This window comes from Heterodontus francisci, chromosome 32 (genome assembly GCF_036365525.1).
Source record: "Heterodontus francisci isolate sHetFra1 chromosome 32, sHetFra1.hap1, whole genome shotgun sequence".
Classification (NCBI taxonomy): domain Eukaryota; kingdom Metazoa; phylum Chordata; class Chondrichthyes; order Heterodontiformes; family Heterodontidae; genus Heterodontus; species Heterodontus francisci.
The window spans coordinates 21533834-21560426 of NC_090402.1; the positions used below are offsets into that span (position 1 = coordinate 21533834).

The window sequence follows — 26593 nt, forward strand, 5'->3', positions numbered from 1 at the left end:
AGTTTAAAAAAAAGAATTCCAAAGACCACAGTAGCCATAAGGTACATCAGCTAACATCTCACCTTCCTTATGTACACAACCAGGAACCTGTCCAGCTCCTTTCTGAAAGCCTGGAGCAAATCCACACTCACTGCACGAGCTACAACTAAGGTTAATGACCCTCTGCGAAAAGAAATACCTCTTGACATTTAACATATTCATATGTCCTCAGGTTCTCCCCAGGCTATCTAATTCATGATTTTAAAGAACTCAATTTCCCCAGGGTCTATGCTTTGCTCGAGTAAAAAGACCCAGGTCCCTAAATTTGTGGTAACTAAGGGCATTTCAACTGGGTATCAATCTAGCCGTCTTCCTCTGAAGATGTTGCAAGGCCTCCAAATTATCCACCATCTGAGGGGACCAAATTCTAGATGAAGGCAAAGGTCTTGTAAAAGGACAATACTGTGTTTTTTGTTTTATATTGGATCATTCTGTCAATAGATTCTAAATGTCTATTTGGTTTGCTCTAAGCCTTGTGGCACTGGTGGTGAACATGTAAACATTTACGTACTGTAACAAGTAGGCCTCTTTCTTGCTCAACAGACTTTTGTTTGTGACCCTACATAGTATGTACATGCAACATACCTGAAATTTACCATCACACAGTATCAAGCAATGAACACATTTTGGAAAGTACAATGATGAGCCGAACAAGTCCTGGAACCTTTAAATGCCAAAGTTTAAAACAAAGATGTTTGTAAACCACATATGGACTCCACATGGAATGGTGTGAGCACCAGGCAATCTGGAACCCACTCCTGAAAGTCCACATAACTTGGGCACCTCCCAAATAGTGACCAACACCCAAGAATATCACAGTGGATGCACAGACTATTAACCCTCATCTATAACTCGACAAAGCACAACGCCTCAGACTTACACGACTTCTCGCCAAACCTGTGATAGCCCCTGATCCAGCCAAACCTCGGGGATAGTTGTCAAATTATTCTGACCCTTGTGTACCGTTAGAATATTTGCACAATGTACTGAGACACCCTTTGGATCCATGTAGCCCTCCGCAAGTACTTTGTGTCAAATTGTATCATGACTTCATAAACTGTATGGATGTAATTTATTTTCTAAAAGGAAAATTAATTTAAAGATCCTGAAATGAAATAGTGCTGATCTAGTAGACTGTTAGGTTGTCAGTATCAGATTTAAGGCATCGTTAAACTGATATCTAAACTTATTTTTACAACCCAAGAGAAAATGGAAACAAAATATTTCAGCATTAAAATGCTACTAACTGCTTTAGGAAATAAACAACCTGAAAGGAAATTTGAAAACTCGGTTGTAGACTTTTCCAGCAATGTTGAAATACAGTCTATGCAGACAAACAAAAGAGCCTTGCATACTTTCAAAGGCAAAGGATCAATATTTTCTCCTTTATCACCTTCAGTTTAATAACCCAGTTTACAATGTCAATCCCAAGTGACTACACACACAGCAAAAAATCATTTACTAATTCCTTTTTTCATTTAGTAGACAGACCACAAACCTCTGGTCCCGGTAGTATATTTACAGACATTTCTGCTCTAGTCAATGACAGGGTTTTTGCAAGACTGAAAGCCAAGTAGAATTTCACATGGAACTTAAAAATTATCAGTGGTTTCTTTAATCCTTTGGGGTACAAAACATTTTTAGTTAAGAGCAGCAAAAACTGATCTGTAGCTCATTAAATCTTTAATGTGACCTGACTTGTGAACACAGATGGACCTCAAAAATGTTTTCTTCCACACCATAAAGCTTAAAAGAGTAATTTATTGCCTGAACTCAGCCACTTCAATAACATTATTCTGGGTTTTTACAAATCACGGTGCTGAAACAACAAAAATAAGCTTTGATGATAATTTGTATTCCAAAGCAAAAATGTAATATCACAATTTTATAAATCAGTTCATGAACCAAGGCGTGCAAGTTGAAGGACACAAAATATCAGCCTACTCCAAATCAAACTTTTGCAAGCCTAGAAGTTTCTTAATTTCAGTTCTAAATTATTTACCAAAATATGCAAATTTTAAAAAACTCAGACTGTGATACAATCATTTGTTTGCTATATTAGAATGCCTCGGAGCACACACTACTGCCAATATACAAACTATCATACCTTGTGAAGAAAATATAAAAGGAAACAAATACAGCTTATACAGAGAGAGATGCCAGTAATGTTAATTGTTTCATTCATTGCTAGTCATCAGCTCACCTCAAATCTCTGATTACAGTGGTACTGAAGTGAAAAATTAAACAACTTAAAAACTGTGAGGCAGACTTTTTCCAAATAAAAAAGGAAAACCACTAGCTCGAAATTTACAATTTGGAACTCTTTCTTTTCCATTTGTGGTCTCAAATAGCTCTAACTGGCCTCCAACACAAGGCAGTAAATGGAAACACCAAGTAGAATACGTGCAGTCAGGTTATATCAACTTACCTGCCAGTTTCCAGCAAGTTAACAGCTACCAATTCACCATTTACTGGCCTTGGAAGCTGAAATCCAGTAAGCATGGTTGGCCCAAGACTAGTATACTGCAGCTCTTAACACCCAACAACTACAGTGTTAGAGGTAATAACACTGCAGTAACAGTTCAGGATTTCGCCCATTTACATTAAGGTTTCTGTACAACATTTACAATGCTACTGTGGTAAATTCAATATCAAAACCATAGTGAATCAGCAGCTGTTAAATAAGTTAGTATCCCTGGGGTGAATAATTTCTTAGGTATACACCTTAAATTAAGTATAGCAAAGCTACAGTTGCTGGAGCTTAGGGGACATGGTCTCATTAGGGACACAGAAGCAAGTCAAGATAAAAGGTGAGAATTTTAAACATTGAGGCACTGATGGGATTGGGAGCCAATGTATGTCAGCAAGGATGGGCTTTAGATGAGTCAGATATGATATGGACAGCAGAGCTTTTGGATAAGCTGAAATTTACAGAGCTGGCTGGCTAGGAAAGCATTGGAATAATTGAGTCTGGTGGTACCAAGGTATGGATGGGGGGTGTCAACAGCAAACAGACTGAGGCAGGGATGGAGACAGGTGATGTTACAGAGGTGGTTATTCTGATGGAGAGGATATGGGATTGTAAGCTCAGCTCAGTGTTGAATACAATGTCAAGGTTGTGAACAATCTGGTTCAACCTAAGAGTAGGAGGCTGGGGAGGGCTCGGAATTTGTTGTGGCGGCTGAATACAATGGCTTTGATCTTCACAATATTAAACTAGAGGAAAAAGCAGCCCATCCAAGACTGGATGTTGAACAAGCAGTCTTACAACACCGGAATAGTGAAGGCGTCAGGACAAATGGTGCAGTGGTCGTCCTTACATGTGGATGCTAACCTCATGATTGACGTCGCCAAGGGGGTAGCATGTAGTTAGGCAAGAGGAGGTTGGCCAAGGATAGATTCTCTGGGGACTCAGTGGAATTGAACACACTGCCAGAGTTGCTCTGGCTGCAACTGAATTGCTAAGAGTCGAGCCAAGCGAGGGCAGTCTCACTGAAAAAAAAAAGAAGAGGTGCTGTTGATGGATGGTGTGATTGACCATCTCAAAGGCTGCAGAGGGGTCAAAGAGGATAACTTACCATGGTAACAATTAGAGAATATTACATGAGACTCTTATTTGGGACATTTCAGTGCTGTGGTCGGGACGGAAATCTTATTGGAGAGATTAAAACAGAGTTGCAGATTTGGGAGGCAACAACAGTTTCAGAAACTTTGCAGTTGAAAAGGGAGGTTCCAGATGAGGTGAAAGTCTGACAGGACGAAGGAGTCAGGATGAACTTTTTGAGGAGGGGCCGATGATAGCAGTTTTGAAAGGAAGGTGGTCAGTAGCTGAAAAAAAAGGAACCAAGTGCAAGATCAGCTCATATGTGGGCTTGGAAGGGAACTTGGGTGGTCAACAGTTTAGTGGGAATTGGGTCAAGGGAGCAGGAGTTGGTCTCAGATGAGATAAGCTCACAAATGGCATGAACTGAGATATGAGAGAAACTACAGAAAGGCACAAGTTCAGGGGGAAGGTTGCAGAGGCACCTGATCAGATGGTCTCAAACTTAATGACAAAAAAAACTCAATGAGCTCCTTGCACTTGTTAATTCGAAGAGCATGTGGGGGGAGCAAAAGTTTAATATGACAATTGGTAATGGAAAAAGATGGGAATTGCTTCGCAGTATGATCCTGGAGTCATGAACAGTGGGCAGAAGAGAATGAAGCTTGATTGCAATTGTTGCATAATAAAACTGAGCAACCAAATCACTTATCCTCCCTACCCGCGCCCAAAAGCTACCAACCCCAAACTGACAACTGGCAGAAACAATTCAATTGAATTATTCAAAATAAATTTGTCAACTTGTTTTGAGCTGCCATTTTGAAGGATTTTAATGTGGATGAAAACATACCCATGGAAGTAACATTAATAATGACTTACATTTATAGAATATATGTTTAATGTAGAAAACACACCACTGCACTTTTAAAAAAGCTTAAAAATAAAAAAATCCATAAAAAGCTGACCTTTGAAAGTGCTAGCCTAGGGCTCAATTGGGACTGCTTGGATGGTGCTTAAAATTTGGTATTTGTTGCCTGTTTTTTCTCTTTGATACCTTAGCTCCTCCTGATTTGCAATGATCCATGTCAAACACAGAAAGCTGCCCCTCTCCATTGTGGCTTCAGAATACAAATTAGGACTGCCTCCCTTTAGAGTCTGATGTACACCACCACGTTTCGAAGATACGGCCTCCAAACTGTCATAATTTTATGTCTGCAAGTCCCCGCACCCCATCACCTCGCCCCTCGTCTAGTAATGATAAAGGACTAAAAGCACTTCCAGCCAGGAAAGTTATTTGCAGAAGTGATGGTAACTGGATTTTGTTTCATACAAAAACATAACGATATTATCCATGAACGTCTGAACTGTAACTGAGTTAGTTGATGGGCCCACAGCATCACTAATGAAAGCTTAAAAAGCTTTTATGTGCCCCTCAGCTGAGTAACACCTTATCATATGATCCACCATATTGTACATACAATATATCGCTCGAGCATGCATCCTGGCATGAAAAAAATCAACACGTGCTTCAGAAATTTAATCCATTTACTTCTTGGTCTCAGAGAAATCGAATATCACTTAAGTGCTTCAATGCTCGCATTCAGCACTCATACACTCTCCAATCAGCAATCTCCCCACTTTGCAACACTATCATCTCCAATTCACTGTGAGCAACACTGCAAGATATCCCCTAAGAAAGTTATTTAGCAAACAACATCTCTCACTATGACAGTGAACTGAAAGCACCAACAAGTGACAATTCAGGTCACAAGTGACAAGTGACCTGAGGTTCACTCTCAGATTGACTGCTGCAAGGAAGTGCTGAGTGGCTGTCCTTCAAAATGTTTTCAATGGAAACCATATTATATGTCACTTCTCTCAGCAGTTAAAGAGCAGAAAAAGGTCAAGAATAGAAACTAAAACAGAGCAGGTGAGAGTACATGAGTTGGTTCCTGGCAGTCTTTGCCTCTGCCCCCCACTTCACGGTAATTTGTGTGTGAAGTCCAGCATCATGCACACAGACAGGAATTCCATATTTAGGGAGGAAAAAAAACCAAAACCTACATTGCCAGTTTACCACTGGAAGAGGGGGGAAAAAAATTAGGATTCACAACAGGAAATTCTTCCCACAAAAGCGTGCTCAATACGTGGAGTGGACCTCCCATCATTTTTGTAAAGCAGTACCTGGGGAGGTTAGGAGCAGGACTCAATGAAGACGAAGATGTCAGGGCTGTAGATGTTGCTGTTGTTGGTGTTGAGACCTCCTGTGTTCTAGGAACCCTTCCCATTCTGTACCATATTCCCATGTTGTTCAATTCCCTAAAAATTACACAAACATGTTACAATTTTTTAGAAATACATTTGTTTGCTAAAAATATTTAATATTACTATCTTTACTGGAACCAAGGATATTTCACAGTCCAGAGAATGCAAGATCAAAGAGTCAAGATGGGCTAAATCTCATAACTCCCACTAAAGTTATGTAGAATTTTTATGTTCTCAGCCAGGGTTCTAATTAGAGTATTCATAAAGGGTCACACTTGAAACATTAACATTTCTCTTTTAGATGCCAATTCACTTGCTGCACATTTCCATCATTTTCTGTTTTCAAGCTAAGTTCAATAAAAAGACTTGCATTTATAAAACTTTTCACAACCAGATGTCTCAAAGCACTTTAGAGCCAATGAAGTACTTTTTATGTGTAGTCACTGTTGTAATGTAGGAAACACAGCCAATTTGCACACAGCAAGGTCCCACAAACACTAGATAATCTGCTTCAGTGATGTTGATTGAGGGATAAATGTTAACTTGGATACTGGGAAGAATTCCCCTGCTGTTCTTTGAAATAGTTTCATGGGATTTTTTTTTTACATCCATCTGGGAGGGCAAACAATTTAACATCTCACCCAAAAGATGGTATCTCCAACAGTGCAGCACTGCCTCATACAACACTGGAGCATCAGCGTAGATTTTGTGCTGGTCTCTGGAGAGGGTCTTGAATCCACAACCTTCTGAATCAGAAGAAGTGCGAATGCTACCAACTGAGCCACAGCAGACAATACCCTGTGATGTCACAGTGCAGCAGGAAAACCTGATGTTGACCCATGGATAACTTCCCATTCAAACCCAAAACCCAGATTTGTGGACTATCCTGCCCCATCAGTTCAAGAAACTAGAATTCTTACAACACTGATGCTGAAAAAGTGATGGAACATAAAAATACGACATATCAATTGTAGTCAACATACAAATTGCTCTTCAAAGTGTGCTTTAAGATTCAATTATCAGTTTACACTAACAATTTAGTATTAATGACCAATAACCTCAGAAGGCTTCTATTAATCTTGCAAGATTTTAACAGCCATTGAGAATAAAGTAATCAAAGATTATTTTGTTTTTATTTCAGCTGCTTTAATTATGTATTTAATAGGTAGTCATCGTCCTTTTCCGCAATGTAGTCTTACAAAATATAGGCTAAAGAAAAACACTTGCAACTAAGCTTTTGTTTCAATTCCACGAGGACCTTAAGCTAGTTGATTCAGTGCTAATGTTCACTTCTCAATAAACAGAAAAAATTGTGATGTTTATAATCGTACAACAAAAACAAGTAATTACGGTCTTTCACAATGTGCCCCTTGCATCGTCTCCTCAGAAATCCTCTTGGTGCTTCGTAACCCGACTTTCTATCATCAAGGAAACATTTTCACAACTCTTAAAACATTGGTATTTTACTTTTTATTATGTTGCTCTTCTCTTCAATTTTTTAGCGCTGTACCCACTTGCAGCTTCCCCAACATCTCTTCCCCTATCCTACACTCATCAGCCACTGTTGTGGCTAATTGATTCACAAAAACAAACCTTACCGAAGTAAAGTTTGCACAGCGAAAGCTATATTTAGCCAAAGTGTGACTGATTTAATTTGTGTTACAATGGAGAAGGGGAAAAATGGATTCCCAAAAAAAGAGAAAAATTAATGGCAACAATAATTTGTGTCAGAATCTATTTGCATATTCACAGACAGCCCTCAGGGTCCTTTTTTTCTAAAATCCAGTTGATTATGGGAGCCTGAGAGGAAGCAACTGCCCTGAGGGATGGTTAAAGTTCGAGCCCTTTCTCAAATTGTCCATCCCAGCCAGTGAAAATGGAAAGCCAAATCAGGTGGCCGAGATGTTTGAGACTGCTCTAGAAATGTGGGAACCACCATTTTCCCGGGACAAATAAATAATGTACAAAGTGAAACACCCTCTTTAACTCTTTCAGAGGTGTAGGGTGAGGTCTCTTGGATCAAATCAGTCCAGGTAGTCATCATGAACCTTCATTAGAAATAACATTTTAAAATAGAGGATAACTTGTTACTTTATCATGGCAAATAGGTAGTGCCTCAGTCACCTCTAGTGGGCACTAGAAGGGCGAGAGAAATTTACAGATTGATTACATTGGCCCATTTTGCAGGACTCAGTATAGTGACCAGTACGCCTTGGTGATAATTGACTGTTTTTCCAAATGAAGTTAAGTAGCAAACATCAGAAGTTAAAAGTTGGTTGTAGGAAAAAGGGATAAATTAGTCTATGATGGAATAGAGAAAAAAGGAAAAGATTCTGTCCCTTTTCCACTGTTAAAAGCTGCAAGATCTCAACGTATAGTCGCATTAAGAAGTCTGAGAATATTTTGCTGGCATTGTCTGTAGCTCCTTTTTTCCTTTTTGTGTAAGTATGTTAGAAAACTTTTCTCAGTTAAACAAAACCTAACTTTTTCTTCAGTTTTATTACACAATCATTTGGAAAGGCACCTGAAGAAAGAGAAGGAAAAAAATCACTTAATTTACTGGGGTTTTGTAAGCATTATTTCATTTGTTCTGACTTGAGTTTAGTTAATAAATTATTGGTCTGAATTAAATTGGAATTATTGAGATTAACCAACCTATTACATTGTGAAAACCAAACACTTACAGTAGTCACAGTGTAATTCTAGTTATTGTAAATTATGTGAGGGTCTCTAGTTATGGACAGGAGATGAACATAAATAATTGGCATTTTTGAATTTATGATCAATGCCAAGGACTCAGTGATCAAGGTGATTCTGAACGTTTAGCCATCTTGGTGGTACTGGAATGCGTGGAAAAGGGGGAATGCTACTGTTATGCAGCAGTATCAAAATCATCTGAAAACATCCTGTAGTTGCATTGTACTACAGAATTGTTTCACAGAATTTTTAAAGTTAATAGCGGTGGTGCTAAAATGTCTGCTGTTTTTAAACTGATTTTCAATTCATAGGGATGGATAACAATTTGGTCACATTTTTATACTTTCATGGCTCATGTTTTGAAAGTTGGAAGTAAAGGGGCTGGAATTTATTTTCTGAATGTAATTGTATTAGGAAATTTTGCGCACATTTTAAAAGGCACAAAGACTGCTGGGGGGGGGTGGGGGGGGGGGAATGAGAATAGAAGGTAAAATGGTGGGTTTTTTTTGAATGGGAAAGTTATCTTAAATTTACGTGAATTAGCACAATTGTGTCTGACAATGGTTCACTCCACCTTGTTGTAAACCTGCAGAGGTGCTCCATTTTCCACTGATGTTTTTTTAAAATTCATTAAGCAACAGCTTTTGTATTACTGAATGTAAATTTATATATTTGTCATTCTTAAGTTTAATTTAAGTGGATATTTCCCCAATGTGACAAAAGGAAATTATGATTTGAAAAATGAACTCATTAGGCTCTTAAGCAGAGCCCCCCAATCTATTCTCTATCTTATAAACAGAGAACCATGTTTCCCATGGAGATTGGCACAGCAAGAGATCCATTGGGTTTAAGAATTTAAGATATCAAATGTCACAGCACAGTGATGATTTGGATTAAAGGCCTTGCAAAAATTTAGCCACAACTCATTCAGGGTCATTTGTTATTTTCTGAGACAAGTGCTTGAGAAGGGGAAATATGGAAGTTACCTCCAAACTATCTGCAAACGCTTTCATCTCTAATGTAAAATCACCAAGATTGGGCATCACTGGTTTCTGAAATTGGAACTGATATGAGGAGGGAAAATTTACCTGAAGCTCAAGGGGATAATCAAATTTTCATCATAAGAAACTGGTGGCAAGCAATCTAGGTGGTTCTGCCAATTGCTGTGTATCAAGAATGGGGGGGAAATAACGTTGAACATTGAAAAAAAACCTCTACACGATTTGGGATCATTTTGAAATGAAGAAATGGACTCAGGCACAATATATCAGGTTATTTTGGGAAATAAAATGTCCTCTAAAAATAGAGAACAAATAAAATGTGTTAATAACTGGGACCAAGAGGGAACATTTAATCTCTGTTTTTCTATCTTTAATATTGTATTAGACAGTTAAGTTCCTCCAGGGTTCATGAATGATAGAATGGTAATAAATGGTAATTATTGCATAAAATTGAATGAGAGGAAGTGATGCAGTATATGATAGAAATAGGAAAATTACACAGCCAAATGGGAATTTTTCTAAAATCATTTTTTTATTTGAATTTAAATAAAATCACCTGGGCACAATTCACTGAATTCAACATACAGTCCAGTGAAAGTCAGCAAAATGTAGGAGAGAATAATATTATCCTTGCCTATGAACTTAAAACTGGACACTAATCGAGATATCAGGACCATATAGGGGCAGATAGGCAAAGATCGCCAGATATCTCCCCCCGCCCATCCCACCCATGATCTGATAAAATCACCTGAAACTCCAAGAATGGCTTGCATCAGATTTCTCATCTGACACGATATTGGGATACTAGTATGTGTGTACAAATGTGATTTATTACGCATGAAACAAGCAGCGTGCAGAAATACATGGTGAATTTGCACTGAAGAACAGGTCTCAACAACTTCGAAACAGTTAAAAACACTGGTACCTGTCAGAAAAAGTAAACAGCTACACAGAATTTGGATTGGGACAATTGATCATTAAGAGAAAAATAACACTTACAAAAAAATATCTACAAGATGGATATGGGTAAAGGGAGAGCTAAAGAATCTTTTAAGTCCATGATTTATTGATGGCGTGGTAAACTGTAGCTTTCTGTACAATATATCATGATCCCATTCTGAAGATTTTCCTGCATTGTTTAACTTTATTAATGGAAGTTTGTCAATTTTGTCATGAAAAATATGTAACCTAATATTGAGAAATGATTGATCGTATGTTAGAAAATTGCCTCGCCCGCAATTCACAAAATCACTATGATTAATCCAACCTGACCTATACAGATAGCAACATACAGAGCATTGTAGAGTTCAAACAGCAGACCATCATGACAGTGTCACTCACAGCCCAAAGAATGGCTGGAAAATATTAAAAAAAAAGAGGGGGAGTTGAAATGCTGAGGTTGGGAATCATTGGGGTGTGACCGGACTAAGCCAAGTGGATTCTGAAACCATATGGGAAAACGGTGAGATTGGAGAGGCAGTTAGAAGGTATAATGGAGGAGGAGGGAAATAAGGTCGGCAAAGGGAGGGACGACAGGTCCTACTTTCAATAAATGACTTGGCAGCCAACCAAAAGCAGATCCAGGATAGGGTCAATGAATTCATCAAAGAAGGGAAAGTTGCTTCCCGCGATGCCTCCTAAGGGATTACCCGTAGTATGTTTGGAGCTTTTGTGCTTTCCCAGGTCCAACAGGGGTTGGATGATATTGAATTAAGGAGAGTGTCTGCTGTTGTAACTGATGGAACATTTAAAGAAATGGAATATGCAAGGAATGATAAGTAGAGTTTGTGGAATTTGTGAGTCAAGATGATTAGGAAGGGTCTACCCAGCACTTGATTATTGTTATGCACAGGCAAGAGGCTTGTTGACTAATAGTTTGGTAATGCCATTATTAACTCACCACAGGGCAAGCGAGTTTAGGCAGTAGAATCAATGGAGTTTTAGAAGTTGGTACTCAAAGAATACGAGCAATATCCAAGAAGGATAGTACAGGTGGGGGTAATATGGATAACCCCCAATATGTCATGTTGTACATTAACTGGGATACATGGATGTGCCACTGTGATGTAACGGAAGCAAGTATTCTAGCTTGTGAAATTAATTGGTATCAGGGTACCCTGAACTGCATAATCTCTATTCAGAAATGGTATAAAGATCAGACAAAGCCGAGCTACGCAGGGAAAGGGAGATATTGCATTACAACCACTGCTCATAATTTTGAGTGTGGACCTGTCACTTGTCCAGTGAGAGCCCCTTCTTTTTATATAATCCTAATGAGGTCATTAAGATCAGACAAGTAGTCCTGATTCCAGTTCAGAGGCACATTCAAATGAGAATGCAGGTGAGTGTGTGATTACAGACTGAGACCCAAAGGGCACTCGCACAGTATGGATATCCCATTTTTTCTTTGCATTTGAAACTCAACAAAATTACTAAACAAACAGGAACTTCTGTGCAGCATCCATATCAATTGCAACAGGCCAATGAGGCATTGGAGAAGGTAATAGAATATGATCGGGGTAGATGGAAATGTGGAGTAATCAGTTCATCCATGAACTTATTGAATGACGGCGCAGGCTTGAAGGGCTGAGTGGCCTACTCCTGCTCCTAATTCGCATGTTCCTATATTGGAAAAAGTAGTTGGCTCTGCATTATGAATAATATTTCCACCTACTCGTGAGTTAAGATTGCTTCACATGTTATGGTAAGTCTATTAAAATAGTGTTAATCATTACAATGTTTTATTTCAAAAGCATTGCTTAAGAAGACTTGGTCAACGTGCCCTTAATTGAGAATTAGCGGCCTTCCTGCAAAATGATAAGAAATATGATTGAGTGTGAGCGGTTGGAGCTAGCTCCTCTCCCTCAAGGTGGCAACTGTAAGAATATGGGCTTTTAAGGGACTAGGCATTGCACGAGTTAATTGACCCTGGACTTTTTTCTGAAAAGCAGAAGAGCATTAAAAAAAACTCCTCTCTGCAAGATTGCTGGACTTCATATTATGCTAGAACTCATTTCATGGGTTATCATAACTTGCTAATACAAATACCAAGGCTTATGTCAATCATTAAGTTTACTTGCACTGCAATGCTCATCAGCACTGCTGGTTAAAGAACTAACTACTACATTGCTTATTCAGTACTACTCCAATAGTAATAAGGATGGATATTTAATGGAAGGATGACCTCCTCTTGACACCTGTGCTGCTGTATTAGTCAAGTCCCATGAAGAATAGATTTACTGAAGCACAGAGATATACAAGTTAATATATTGCTAAAATGTTTCAAACTATTGAAACCCCCTTTTACACCAGGCTTTCAATTAACAGGAAAGCCAGACTATTACTTTCTGTGCAAGGAGAAAATCTAGGAGCACAGCCATTCTGGGACAGTATAAACAGTGGATTGTCATTTATTTTCCCCTTAATGGTCCCCTAATCCCTATAAAACCACATTGTGACTAACAAAACCTGACTTACATCACCATATTCATCAGATTCTTAGACTGTAATTCAAAACTACCTCTTGCCATAATACAAAAGCAACGAACGAAAGGATGAAAAATAAAACAAAACATTGAAGGTTTTGAAATTCAGTTTATGCAAGTCAGAAAGAGAACACAAAAGATGTGTAAAATGTAAATTTTAAAAAGTTAACTTGAAAGGTAAACAAAGCAATGAGCAATGGAGCTGAAAATGAAATTTAAAGAAAGAAAATGCTGGAAATACTCAGCAGGCCTGGCAGCATCTGTGGAGAGCGAAACAAAGTTAATGTTTCATGACTGTCACCTGTCATCAGAACCCTTTCTGATGAAACTTTCTGATTAAATTTCACAGATCTCTAGGGAGGGGCAGAAAGGCCCATAAAATACCGAGGGAAGGCAGGGCTGGAGTGCCCGTCACCTTCCCAATATCATTCAATTTTATCAGGGGCAGGAAAGGTTCAGGATGGCCATCACACCCAGATGCCAATTGAGTCCCTTAAGTGGCCAATTAATGGTCACTTAAGGGCCTCCCCACCGTCACTGTTATTTTGCAGCAGTGGGGGGCCCTCTGCCACGAGAAGGCCGCCCAATAACAGCCGGCCTTCCTGCGGGCTGGGGGCGCCCTCCTGCTTGAACAATCTGTGGCCCACGGAGGTCCCTCGGTGGCAAATGCCCCCCCCACTACATCAATACCCCTCCTTCTTTCCCCACCCTCAAAAACCACTCCGCCCACCCCCCGACCCCTTGCTGAGGCCTACCTGACTGGCCCCTGCAATCTGAGGTTCCATAGCTGCTCTTGGTGCGGGGCTCCTGCAGTACCAACAGTGGCCCACCACTTCCTTTGGAACTGCTGAGCTGTTGACCCTCTGATTAGCTAGCAGCTCTTGGGGTGGGATCTTTTCCCTTAAAGGGGTCGGCATCCCCGACGGCAGGCAGTTAATTACCTGCCGCCGTTGAATTCGGCAGGGGGTCCATCACCAGAATAAAATCCAGACTGTTAATTCTGTTTCTCTCTCCACAGATGCTGCCAGACCTGAATATTTCCAGCACTTTCTGTTTTTATTTCAGATTCCCAGCATCCACTGTATTTTGCTTTGGTTCATTTTCAGCTCCAATATATCCATCATCTAAAGGCGAGGCTAAAGTGTGGCGAGTCGAAGAGACTTAGCAGTTGGCAGGAAAAAAGACAGAAGCGCAAGGGGAGAGCCAACTGTGTAACAGCCCCGACAAACAAATTTTTCTGCAGCACCTGTGGAAGAGCCTGTCACTCTAGAATTGGCCTTTATAGCCACTCCAGGCGCTGCTCCACACACCACTGACCACCTCCAGGTGCTTACCCATTGTCTCTCGAGATAAGGAGGCCAAAGAATATCTATCATGCATCCACACACACTACAATCTTCATAAATGCAACCTGCCACATTTTACAGCACTGAAATGGACAAAATTAAACAGCAAAATGATTTTAATAAGATCACACTTACACTTTTTTTTTTAAACAGTATGAATATCACATTAAGGTCACTTACCCGATGAAGGTATACTGAGGTGGAGCTTGTTTAGATTTGCCAAGGATTTTTACATCACAAATGGCAGCTTCAGTTGAGTCACGAGGAATGAATTTGATGCACATCCTTCTCTTCCTGAAAGCTTGTTCTTCTATTTAAAAGATAATTTTAATGGTGCAAATAGGTGCCTATTATCTAAATTACTTTTAAGCATGATTCATTCCATGGCTTGAAAATAGAAAAAGACAGTTGCTTCATGCCAACCCAGATATGTGTATACATAATTGTATACTTCTATAATAAATAACAAACACTCAATAATTATTTTGTTATGTGATACAGGTTATGAAATAGGGAAACCTAATGCACCAATTGTGGAAAAGAGTAACTATTCCTCACATCCCCCTAGACTTTTATACTTCTAGTATCCTTGCCAAAGTTACCTAGACTATATAGCAAGTAGAACTGACTTCTTTTTTTTTTAATACATACAGTTCCTTTCAAATAATGTGTATTTTTGTGAGACTTAATTTGTACTTTGATCTGCTCTGAGCAAGACAGTATACTGGAGTCAGAGAGGACTGGTTTAATTCCAATTATGGAAGAACATAATTTACAACTACTGTTGTGCTTTAACAACCATGAAATAAGAGATAAACTTTTCCTAATTCAAAACGTTAAAGCTACATGCCTTTATCTGATAAAATCCAATACTACTTAACCATGTCTGCAGCATGCAAAACCCATAACTTACGTGTGTCCACTGTTTCCTGAATAGGAATAAAGCCCACCGGTAAGGTGTCCTTCAAATCGATCAGCTTCATATCCACAAGCACATTCCCCAAATGGCTCTTTAAAAGCCACACGAAAAGGAGAAAAAAAATAAGATGTCACACGTGCTCCAATGTTCTGGATAGCCTATGTCATAACATTCCATTACTTCTCTGACACAGAAACAAATAAACCTCCATCTGCCAAGCAAACACTAGAAAATCAATTGGATGTTCCATAAAGTTTCGCAGACAAAACCAATGAGAAAATAGCATAGTTCCTGTCATAAACAAATGTGCAGTAATAAGCCTGTCACTTGGGTTAGTAGCAATTCACACTTCCTACAACTGGGAAAGAACATGAACATTTACACAAATATGGTTCAACTGAAAAATCCTTCCATCTCCTCTATAATTTTCCTTCTTAGATTCACACTACTGTTACTTCTCTTTTAGACTTGCCTTTATAAATCAACTTCTTCACTCAAAGATGCAGTGCAGAGGCAGCAATGGACATTACCAGTATACATGTGGGTGAATCCTATCCCAGTGTTGACCAAAAGCTTGGTCAAAAAGAAATGGGGGTGGGAGTTGCAGCACAATGTAGGGCTGGAGGAGATAGGAAGGGGTCTGGCCATCAAGGGATTTTTACAAGAGGGTGAGAATTTTAAATTAGAGACGTCGGGGACTCAGAGCTAATGTGGGTGAGCAAGGGCAGAGGTGATGGGCAAGCAACACTTGGACACAGGCAGCAGAATTTTGCATGAGCTGAAATTGCAGAGGATGGAAGATCAGCAGGACAGCACTGGAATAGTCAAGTCTCAAAGTGACGAAGGCACTGATGAACGTTTCACCAGCAAATAGGCCAAGATCAAGAAGGAAGCGAAGCATAAACATGTAGCTATAGAATAATTAGTCAAACATTGGTTGTGTGTAAATTCTTGGGGATTGGGAGGCGGGGGCAGAATGCAATTTCAACCCTATCTGCTAGATGGAAACCGGATGGGTGGGCAGTTAAAATATCCCAGATTATTTATCCACCAGAAAGCCACCATTTCAGATTTTAACAAACGCTTCAAGACAGCCAGCTAGGCGTCCGCACAAGTAGTCAATTTGATAATTCACATATGCTAAACAGGGTCCGATGACACAATTATGCCCAGTGATTTTAATTTTCAGCCTGAGTGGGGAACCATGAAGAGGATTTGGAAATTGAAACTGAAAGTTTTTTTTTTTAAACTTTTCCTTCTGGGGCCAGTCCTCCTTCGGATCCCACCCCCCCACTGGGAACCACAAGAGTACCACCAGACGGCCAAGACCCAACCAACTTTCAGCAGGAAAACAGCTGATTTCCGAGGGACATTAATAAGGCACAGTGGTTAAAATTGTTGTTGCCTCATACTGCAGTGCGCGAGTTAGAACCAGTCGAGGCCTGCCGGCAATCCAGTGATTATTAAAATGGTCCCCTTAGAATTGATAATTTGAGATAAATTTAGTGAGCATTTGGAAACGTACAGGTTAAATCAAGGACAGCTGCAATCTAGCTGCCAAAATGTTAAACCACATCTTTATCAGTTTTTCCATTCTCCAATGATCTCCATACATAACTTATTCAGAATACTGTGGGCTAAATCCTCACCATCATTACTCTCTGTCCCTGCCAAGCTTCACCAGCTTTATGTACTTTAGGGCACTGTCCTTACTTTCAAACACCCTCCAAGACCATGTGTCACGATATGTCAGCAAACTCCTGAAGCTGCACACACCTGCTGGTTTATTTCTAGCATCCGCCCCAACATTGGCAGTCTTTCTTCCTAAATCCCTACACACCTAGCCATCTCCTTGCCTGCTTTTAAAAGCCGCATTATAAACAGTTCCTTCAATCATGCTTTTGTTCCAGCAACTTAGTTTTTTTTCCCTCTCCTGGCCAAGGTCCAGCTCCTTTCTTCCATCCTGAAACCATTCTTTTTGTAACCAAGGTGTGCTACAGAAATGCAACTGACTGTTATTACACAAATAATAAAGAATGATTTAGTCTTGTGTTATTCTTCTGTGCTATTTCAGGCTTTGTGGCATATTTGAACATCTGGGTATTTGCTTATCTAGTCTGAACAGAGCATTAACTACACTTTTGTTATAAAACCAGCAAAACAAAACCATTTGTGTACTTCTGACTAAAATAAAAAGCTCATCAATAATATGTAAGCCAATTTAACTGCACAATGACTATATTTTTAAGTGGTGCCAGAGTGGTATGCTGTTGAAGAGGACCTGATGTTAGAAACACTTGAATGATCATAAATGGCTACTAGTAAGACGTGCTGAAGTCTATTTCTGGAAAAAGGCCTAAGCTATCAAAAGGTTAAATAAAAAGTTATAGCACTAACAATCATTAAACTGTTGATATATCCATTCAGGTACCCAGTCTCGAATTCTTGCTGATCATCCAGTTTGTTCAAGATGTCATTTAAACAGATTTGTAGCCTCATTATATCTTCAAGGAAAATGAGCTCTAAACTCACTGAATCAAAAAAGAAATCTCACTGCACGTCAACTATGCTGGTGACTGTTGTGGGAACAGTACCCTAAATTACATAAAGGCATAATCATACTTTAACCTTCAAACACGAATTCCTAATACAAGCTTATTGCAAAAGACTATCTGGTTGAGCAGTTTAAAAGAAGTTAGCAAAAGATACAACTGACTGAATGAGTTTGTGATCCTGAATAGGATGTCCTTCTTCAACAACAGTTTGAATCTAGGTAGCACCTTTAAAAACAAGTCCCAAACTGCTTCAGAGGCACAGAGATTATGGGTGTGATCAAAACACTGGACAAAGTGGTGGGTTGTATAGGAAGAGAAGGAGGTGAAGAGATAGAGTTTTGTGAAAAAAAGCAAATTTGAGAGCGTGAGGCTGAAGTAGCTGGAGGAGAAGGAATGCACAAGAGGCCACAGTCAGAACCATGAATAGTTTTTGGGTCAGGGGGTGGTGGTAGAAGAGGTGGGGAGGGGTCCTGCATGGCTGGAGGAGGCTACAGTGAAAGGGACAGGTGAGACCAAGAATAGATTTAAACAGAGGAGAAGAATTTTAAATTGGGAGGATTGGGGAAATCCATGAGCCATAGGAGGTCAGCCAGAACAGGGGTAATGGGTGAGCCGGACTTGGTGAGGGATAGGATATGGGAAGCAGAGGGTTCAATGAGGTGGAGTTTAGAGAGGATGCAGAATGAGCAGCCAACTAAGAGAACACTGGAATAGTTAAATCTGAAGGTCACAAAGTTATAGTTGAGAGTTTCAGCAGCCAATGAGCAGACGTAGTGGCAGAGACCAGCAATGTTTGAGAAGTGAAAGTGACACAAGTTTGTGTTGGAGGGGATACAGGGTTGGAAGCTCTGCTTCAAATTGAATAGAATGCCAAGGTGTCAATCACCCACGTCTTCATAGTCACTTACACAGTAAAATGTTAACAATGAAACTGAGCATACAACAAACGGAAATTTGGTAGAACTCAATTCTCTAAATGCAAATAAATGCCTCACAATACATTATAATTCATTTACATTTTAGGTATTTAAAACTTGATTTTAATTGTTTTTTTTAAAAAAAAAAGGTCATTATTCTTCAGTGCAATACAGTGAGACATGTGAAAGGGATTACTGCTTAGGACCAAGTACACTGCATACCAAAATTTTCATGTTAATATGAACTGTGTAACAACAGTTTGTTCTCAAACCTCTCCAAGACTTACACGCTCAGGAAGCACCAATAAAAATTAATGATAATTACTCTTTCAAATAAAAGGAGAATGGTCCATATGGGATTTTTTTTTTTGCAGTTGTAGCTTGTCAGGCAAAAGCTTGTTTTATTCTCATCCTTGCCTTTCTCAGAAGTTAGCTTTTAAAAGAAAAGTGCAGAAAACAATGGATGCAGTTGTATATTGAAATGAAAGGGCAGATTTTGACATTACCTCCAGCTTTGTTAGCTTTTAACTCTCCAAAAAGAATCGCGTTATTGTCCTACATATGGTTTCAAATTAAGCCAGCCATTAGGGCAACATACTGCAATGGCTCCAACATGCCTTGCCTCTAGGTAGTACAATGCAGGCTTACTCCCACATTCCTCCATACTGCAAGATCCCAATCTCATTCATGGCAAGGAGCCAGGCACCTCCCCACAGCAGACAGGAATAGTATAAACCGAAAAAAAAAAATCAAAAGGGCTAGTCGATAGCATCTTCCACTAGAGAAGCAGTAGCAAAAAGCCTGACAGCAGACTCACTGCCCAGCCTTTCAGATGAGATGGTAAATGATTCAAAGTGAGGAAGGCTTTCTACCTAGATTTGCTGCTTTTTATATACTTTTAGGTTACCACAGTATTAGATGTGTGTTAAATGGAGCTTTACTACCCCTCTCCAATTATTTTTAAAACTCCCCTTCAGGCACTCCCCAACAAATGGGGCAATGACTGTTTTTAGGCCTCTACCTATAGTGCCTCGTTATCTGGCACTAGTAGGTGCACAAAAGTCACTGAAGAAATCCTCTGATCTTCCTCTACTTTGCACCCATGCTGTGAATATTAAGGTATCATTGCTGTATCGAACCAAAAACACAAAGGCTGTTACTCTTCATTTCAACATACTAGTGATGATATAAATAAATTCTCCAACAATAATTTTACCAACTAAAAATTTGAAGCTACACCAATAAACGCAGATGAACTGTAACATGCAAAGCAAATTCAGTTTAACAGTGATTTCACATTTTGACTCTCATTCTAATAAATTGAACTTAAAATATTACAAGGAATACTACCATCTTATTGAAACCACCACATTTGCAATAAGTGCTCCTAAATTGGTTACTGAAATGTACTCTAATACATTTATACAGGCTTCCATTTTTCATAACCAAAACTGATTACTATAAATACACAAGCACGAGGTCATTGATTTGAACTTACATTCTCCTTAGAAAATGATCTCGTAAAACAGAGATATCTAGTGACCTTGGATTTGAATAAGCCGTCCTTCCAGAGGTCAGCATCCAAACCATCTGCCGTTTGCGAAATCTGTGAAAACAAGACAGCATGTGCAAATGTGAGGTGGAATAAAGCTAATTCATGTACTGTGAGTTTTGCTACTTTCCCTAATTAACACCGACTGTATGATCACAGCATCTCATTAGATCATTCCACCAAATACTGTACAAAAATACTTCTAAAAATACAGTCTCCAAGGATACAGCTGATTAAAGATACATTGCAAATGGTTTTGATAAAGAATCTGCAAGTTTTCAAGCACTTTGTGGGCAAGCAGGATGGATATATTTGGCAATGGTGGAAAAAAATCATACACTTTAAATTCAAGCCACGCCAGTGATTGCTCTTATTGTGTTATGTTGACAACTTATGAAACAACGTAACAGAGAGATGTGCTAAAAATGGTTTTGCCTCTGACTATTGTTAGTCACCAGCCTCTAAAGCACAGTTTACATAATTGGTAGTGGTAGTTTCAATTTACACACATTAAACTGTTCATTTTGAAATGGAGCAGCTGTAAAATGGGGACAATCTGAATTTACAGTAACAGCACAATTAACATTGCCCATGACTAAAATGAAGCTGCAATACAGACATTTTTTTCTATTCTGGAAAAAAGAAGTGCTTCATTCAGTTTAAAACCTAGAGTTAGTTAATAGTCATTAGTTAGTATACACTGCAGAAATTATTTGTACTTATAGAAAAATAGAAAATTTACAGCCCATTCAGTCCATCCTGTCTGTGCCAGCTGAAAAAGAGCTGTCCAGCCTAATCCCACTTTTCAGCTCTTGGTCCGTAGCCCTGTACATTGCAATACTCCCAGTGCATATCCAAATAGTTATTAAGAGTGAGGAGGCTTTCTGCCTTTACCACCCTTTCAGGTAGTGAGTTCCAGAACCACACCACCATCTGGATGACAAAGTTTCCCAACTCCTCTCTAATCCGTCTGTGTGTTGGCATCCTTTGAAAGATGGTGAACATGCAGCAAACAAGCCATTTAGGTGACCTCTCTCTCTTGGTGTACCTTTTCTGATGGCAATGAAGGATAATCCTCAAGAGGTGCAAGTGCTGCACATGAAGCTACCAAGTGACCTGGTGAGGAGTTGTTGTCGACATTGGCGCCTGTTGCCAAGCTGCTGTAGCAAATGGTCATCGTGGTAGTGCACGCCAGTCCACAGGATGTGCCACCATTTCGCTCTTTCGCCAGCTGACTCCCAAGTCTGATAGTCAACTTTTAGGACCTTCGTATCATGCTTGCAAGCATTGGGTGCCCCACTGGCCGTCTGGCCCTGGTTACCTCGGGATACAGAAAATCCTTGTGTATGCAACCGTCGTCCATCGTGCGAACGTGTCCGATCCACCGAAGCCGCCTCTGTTTGATTACTGCCAACACACTTGGGAGCTCTGCCATTGAGAGGACTGCAACATTTGTTATTTTGTCCTGCCAGGATATATCCATAATGCACCGCAGACAGCAAAGATGGAAATTATTGAGCTTTTCCAGGTAGCTCTACGTCGCCCATGTTTCACAGCCATACAGCAAGGTGCTGAGAACACAGGCCTTATAACCATCAGCTTGGTCCTAAGAGTGAGCTTGGTGTTATCTCATGCACATTTCACGAGTTGGGCAAAGGTGGTCGCTGCTTTCCCTATGAGTGCATTGAGCTCTGCATCAAAGGACAGATTGTCTGTCACCGTGGACCCAAGGTAGCAGAATTTGCTAACCACTTACAATAGGGTGTTATTCAGTGTGATCAAGGGCAGAGATGCAATACCTTGTCCCATGACCACGGTTTTCTTGAAGCTTATAGTCAAGGAGAACAAGTTACAGGCATGGGAGAGACAATCCATGAGTCTTTGCAGCTGAGTTTCCGTGTGAGCGACTAGCACAGCATCATCAGGGTAGAAGAATTCTCAGATCAGGACGTGATGTGTTTTTGTCTTCACTTTCAGCCTTGATAGATTGTAGAGCTTGCTGTCTGACCTAGTGTACAAGTAGATTCCTTCCATATCTACAGGGAAGGCAAAGGTCAGGAGCATGAAGATGATGCTAGTGTGGGGTCTACTACACAACCCTGTTTCGCTCCATTCTTCACTCTGAAACTATCAGGTGGAGCCATCAAACTGTACAGTGTAGTGCATGTTGTCATGGAAGGAGCAGATACGAACATACGAATTAGGAGAAGTAGGCCATTCAGCCCCTCGATCCTGCACCACCATTCAATAAGATCATGGCTGATCGGTTTGTGTTTTGACTTCCACGCTCCCATCTACCCCCGATAACCTTCGATTCCCTTGCCTAACAAGAATCTATCTATCTCCATCTTAAAAATATTCAATGACACTGCCTCCACCACCTTCTGAGGCAGAGAGTTCCGAAGTCACACAAACATCAGAGAAAAAATTTCTCCTCATCTCTATCCTAAAAGGGCGACCTCTAATTTTAAAACAGTGGCCCCTAGTTCTGGACTCACCCACAAGAGGAAACATCCTCTCCATATCCACCTTGTCACAACCGTTCAGGATGTTATAAACTTCAATCAAGTCTCCCTTCACTCTTCAAAACTCCAGTAAAAAACAAGCCCAGTCTGTCCAACCTTTCCTCGTAAGACAACCCGCTCATTCCAGTATCAATCTGGTAAACCTCCTCTGAACTACCTCCAAAGCATTTACATCCTTCCTTAAATAAGGAGACCAAAACTGCGCAGAATATTTGAGATGTGGTCTCATCCATGCCCTGTATAAGTGAAGCATAATATCCTTACTTTTACTTTCAATTCCTCTCGTAATAAAGGATAGCATTCCATTAGCTTTCTTTATTACCTGCTACACCTGCATACTAACTTTATTTGACTCCTGCACTAGAACACCTAGATCCCTCTGCTCTTTGGAATTCTGTAGTCGTTCTCCGTTTAAGTAACACTCTACTTTTTTATTCTTCCTGCCAAAGTGAACAACTTCACATTTTCCCCACATTGTAGTCCATCTGCCAGATGTTTACCTACTCACTCAACCTATCTATATCTGCGACCTCATGTCCTCTTCACAACATACTTTCCTACCAATCTTTGTGTCATCTGTAAATTTAACAACCATGCCATTGCTCCCCTCATCTAAGTCACTGACATAAATTGTAAAAAGTTGAGGTCCCAGCACAGACCCCCTGCAGGACTCCACTCATCACATCCTGCCAATCAGAAAAGGACTCATTTATGCATACTCTCTGTTTTCTGCCAGCCAGCCAATCTTCTGTCCATGCTAATATGTTACCCCTGACACCATGAGCTCCTACTTTGCGCAATAACCTTTTATGTGGCACCTTGTCAAATGCCTTCTGGAAATCCAAGTACAGTAGGTCAACGGGCTCCCCTTTATCCACAGCACTTGTCACTCCTTCAAAGAACTCCAGCAAATTGGTTAAACATGATTTCCCTTTCACAAAACTATCCTGACTATTCCTGATTACCTTGAGTTTTTCTAAGTGCCCAGCAACAACCTCCTTAATGATCGATTCAAAGACCTTCCTCACAGCAGATGTCAAGCTAACTGTCCTATATTTAACTGTTTTCTGTCTCCCCCCGGCTTCCTGAATAGAGGGGTGATAGTTGCTACTTTCCAGTCTGATGGAACCTTTCTAGAGTCTAGTGAATTTTGAAAAATTAACACCAACGCATACTACCTCATTAGCCACCTCTTTTAAGACCCTAGGGTGAAGTCCATCAGGACCTGGGGACTTGTCAGCCCGCAGATCCATCAGTTTGGTCAGTACCCCTTCCCTGGTGATTGTAATTTCACCAAGTTCCTCTCTTCCTTCCACCTCCTGATTTACAGCTATTGCCAGAATGTTTTTTGGATCCTCCATAATGCAGACAGAAGCAAAATATTAGTTCATTGCATCCACCATTTCCTTATTATCTACTATTAGCTCTCCATTCTCACTCTCGAGAGGACCAACACTTTACTTACCCTTTTCCTTTTTAAATACTTGTAGAAACTCTTGCTATCCATTTTTACATTTGTAGCTAGCTTCCTCTCATGCTCTAATTTTTTTTCTCCTGATTAACCTTTTCGTCATTCTCTGCCGTTCTTTATATTCTGACCAATCATCTGAACTGCCACTCACGTTTGCGCAATTATATGCCTTTTCCTTATGTTTGATACTTCCCTTAACTTCTTTAGTTAACCACGGATGGTGGGTCCTCCCCTTAGAATTTTTCTTTATAGTAGGAATATACTTATTCTGAGTATTCTGAAATAACCCCTTAAATGTCTGCCACTGCTTCTCTATTGATCTATCTCCAAGCCTAGTAACCCAATTCACCTCTGCTAGCTTAGCTTTCATGCCCATAGTTGCCCTTATTTAAGTTTAAAATACTAGTCTTAGATCCACTCTTCTCTCTTTCAAACTGGATGTAAAATTCAATCATTGTGGTCGCTGCTACCCAGAGGTGCCTTTACTCTGCGGTCATAAATTAATCCTGTCACATTAATACCAAGACTAATATAACCTGCCCTCTGGTTGGTTCCAGAACATGCTGCTCTAAGAAACTATCTCAAAAGCATCCTATTAACTCCTCTTCCAGGCTACTAATGCCAATCTGATTTTTCCAGTTTATATGTAGATTAAAATCACCCATGATTATTGCCATCCCTTTATCACAAGCACCCAATATTTCTTCTTGTATACTTCGTCCTACACTGTGATTACTGTTCAGGGGCCTGTAGACCACTCCCATTAGTGACTTCTTTCCCCTACTATTCCTTAACTCCACCCAAACCGATTCGACATCCTGATCTTCCGAACCAAGGTCATCTCTATCTATTGCACCAATGCCATCCTTGATTAACAGTGCTACCCCTCCACCTTTACCCAGCTTCCTATTCTTCTTGAATGTCACATACCCCTCAATATTCAGGACCCAATCCTGGTCATTCTACAGCCACCTCTCCGCAATGGCTATCAGATCACATTTACTTACATCAATGTGCGCATCTACTTTGTTCTGAATGCTACATGCACTCAGATACAAAACGATAACAAAAAGACTAAACTAAAGGCTCTGTAACAGCTAGTCTCCACTGTTGGTGTGTTCTTAGATTTTTTTTCTCTGTCCCTTCCTGCCATTCTCTGACCTTCATTCCCTTATTACTATTCTGCTCTCCTGCCTTGACTCAACCCCTCGATTTGCTACATCTACTCAAGCTTGATCCCTCACCCACTTATTTAGTTCAAAGCTCTCTTTACTTCCCTAGTTATACGGTTTGCTAGAAGACTGGTCCCAGCACAGTTCAGGTGCAGACCGTCCCAATGGTACAGCCCCCGCTTTCCCCAGTACTGGTACCAGTGCCCCACGAACTGAAACCCACTTCTCCCACATCAGTCTTTGAGCCACGTATTCATTTCACTAATCTTATGTGCCCTCTGCCAATTGGCACATGGCTCAGCTTATAATCGAGAGATTATTACGCTTAAGGTTCTGCTCTTCAATTTGGTGCCTAGCTCCTCATATGGTCTAAGCAGAAACTCTTTCCTTGTCCTACCTATGTCGTTGGTACCTACATGGACCACGACAACTGGATCCTCCCCCTCCCACCCCAAGTTCCTGTCCAGCCCTGAGCAGATGTCCCGAACCCTGGCACCAGGTAGGCAACACAGCCTTCTGGACTCTCGCTCTCGGCTGCACAGAAGTGTCGATCCCCCTCACTTTACTATCCCCTACTACCACTACATTCCTTTTTGCTCTCCCCCACTTGAATGGCTTCCTGTACCACAGTGCCATGGCCAGTCTGTTCATCCACCTTGCAGGCCTCGCTTTCGTCCACACCGGCTGAGAGCACCTCAAACTTGTTTGACAACTGCAAAGCCTGAGGCTCCTACACTACAGTCTGCTCAGTCCCTTTACCTGCCTCACTCACGGTCACATCCTCCAGTCCCTCACTGCTGACCAAAACAGATGACCCTGTTCTACGAGGTGTGATGTTGTGCAGTGTTGTGCAGTGTTTGCAGTTCGGCTTCCAGATCAATAATCCTGATCTGGAATTCCTCTAGCTGCTTACACTGTCTGCAGATGTGTTTGTCCTGGATCGCCTTGGCATCCAAAAGCTCCAACATACCACAGCTGCAACACAACACCTGTTACTTATGCTATTAGTTAATTTACTTGAATTACCTTCTTAATTAACAGAGTAATTCCTATGTATAGTAGAAATTTACTGTGCTTATTAAATGCTAATACCTACAACTAAAGTTAT

At 40.3% G+C, this 26593-nt stretch overlaps 1 protein-coding gene across 5 annotated transcripts in view; it reads right to left on the reverse strand.

Annotated features, from left to right (window-relative positions):
* LOC137347694 (multivesicular body subunit 12B-like) overlaps positions 1-26593 on the reverse strand; it is a 211120-nt gene that overhangs the window by 143582 nt on the left and 40945 nt on the right. For all 5 annotated transcript variants that reach the window (XM_068012453.1, XM_068012454.1, XM_068012455.1 and 2 more), the window contains 4 exons: positions 20264-20371; positions 15288-15384; positions 14555-14684; positions 5765-5899 (listed from right to left, as the gene is read on the reverse strand). In XM_068012453.1, the coding sequence (XP_067868554.1) occupies positions 5765-5899; positions 14555-14684; positions 15288-15384; positions 20264-20371 (470 nt within the window). The remainder of the gene's footprint in view (positions 1-5764; positions 5900-14554; positions 14685-15287; positions 15385-20263; positions 20372-26593) is intronic.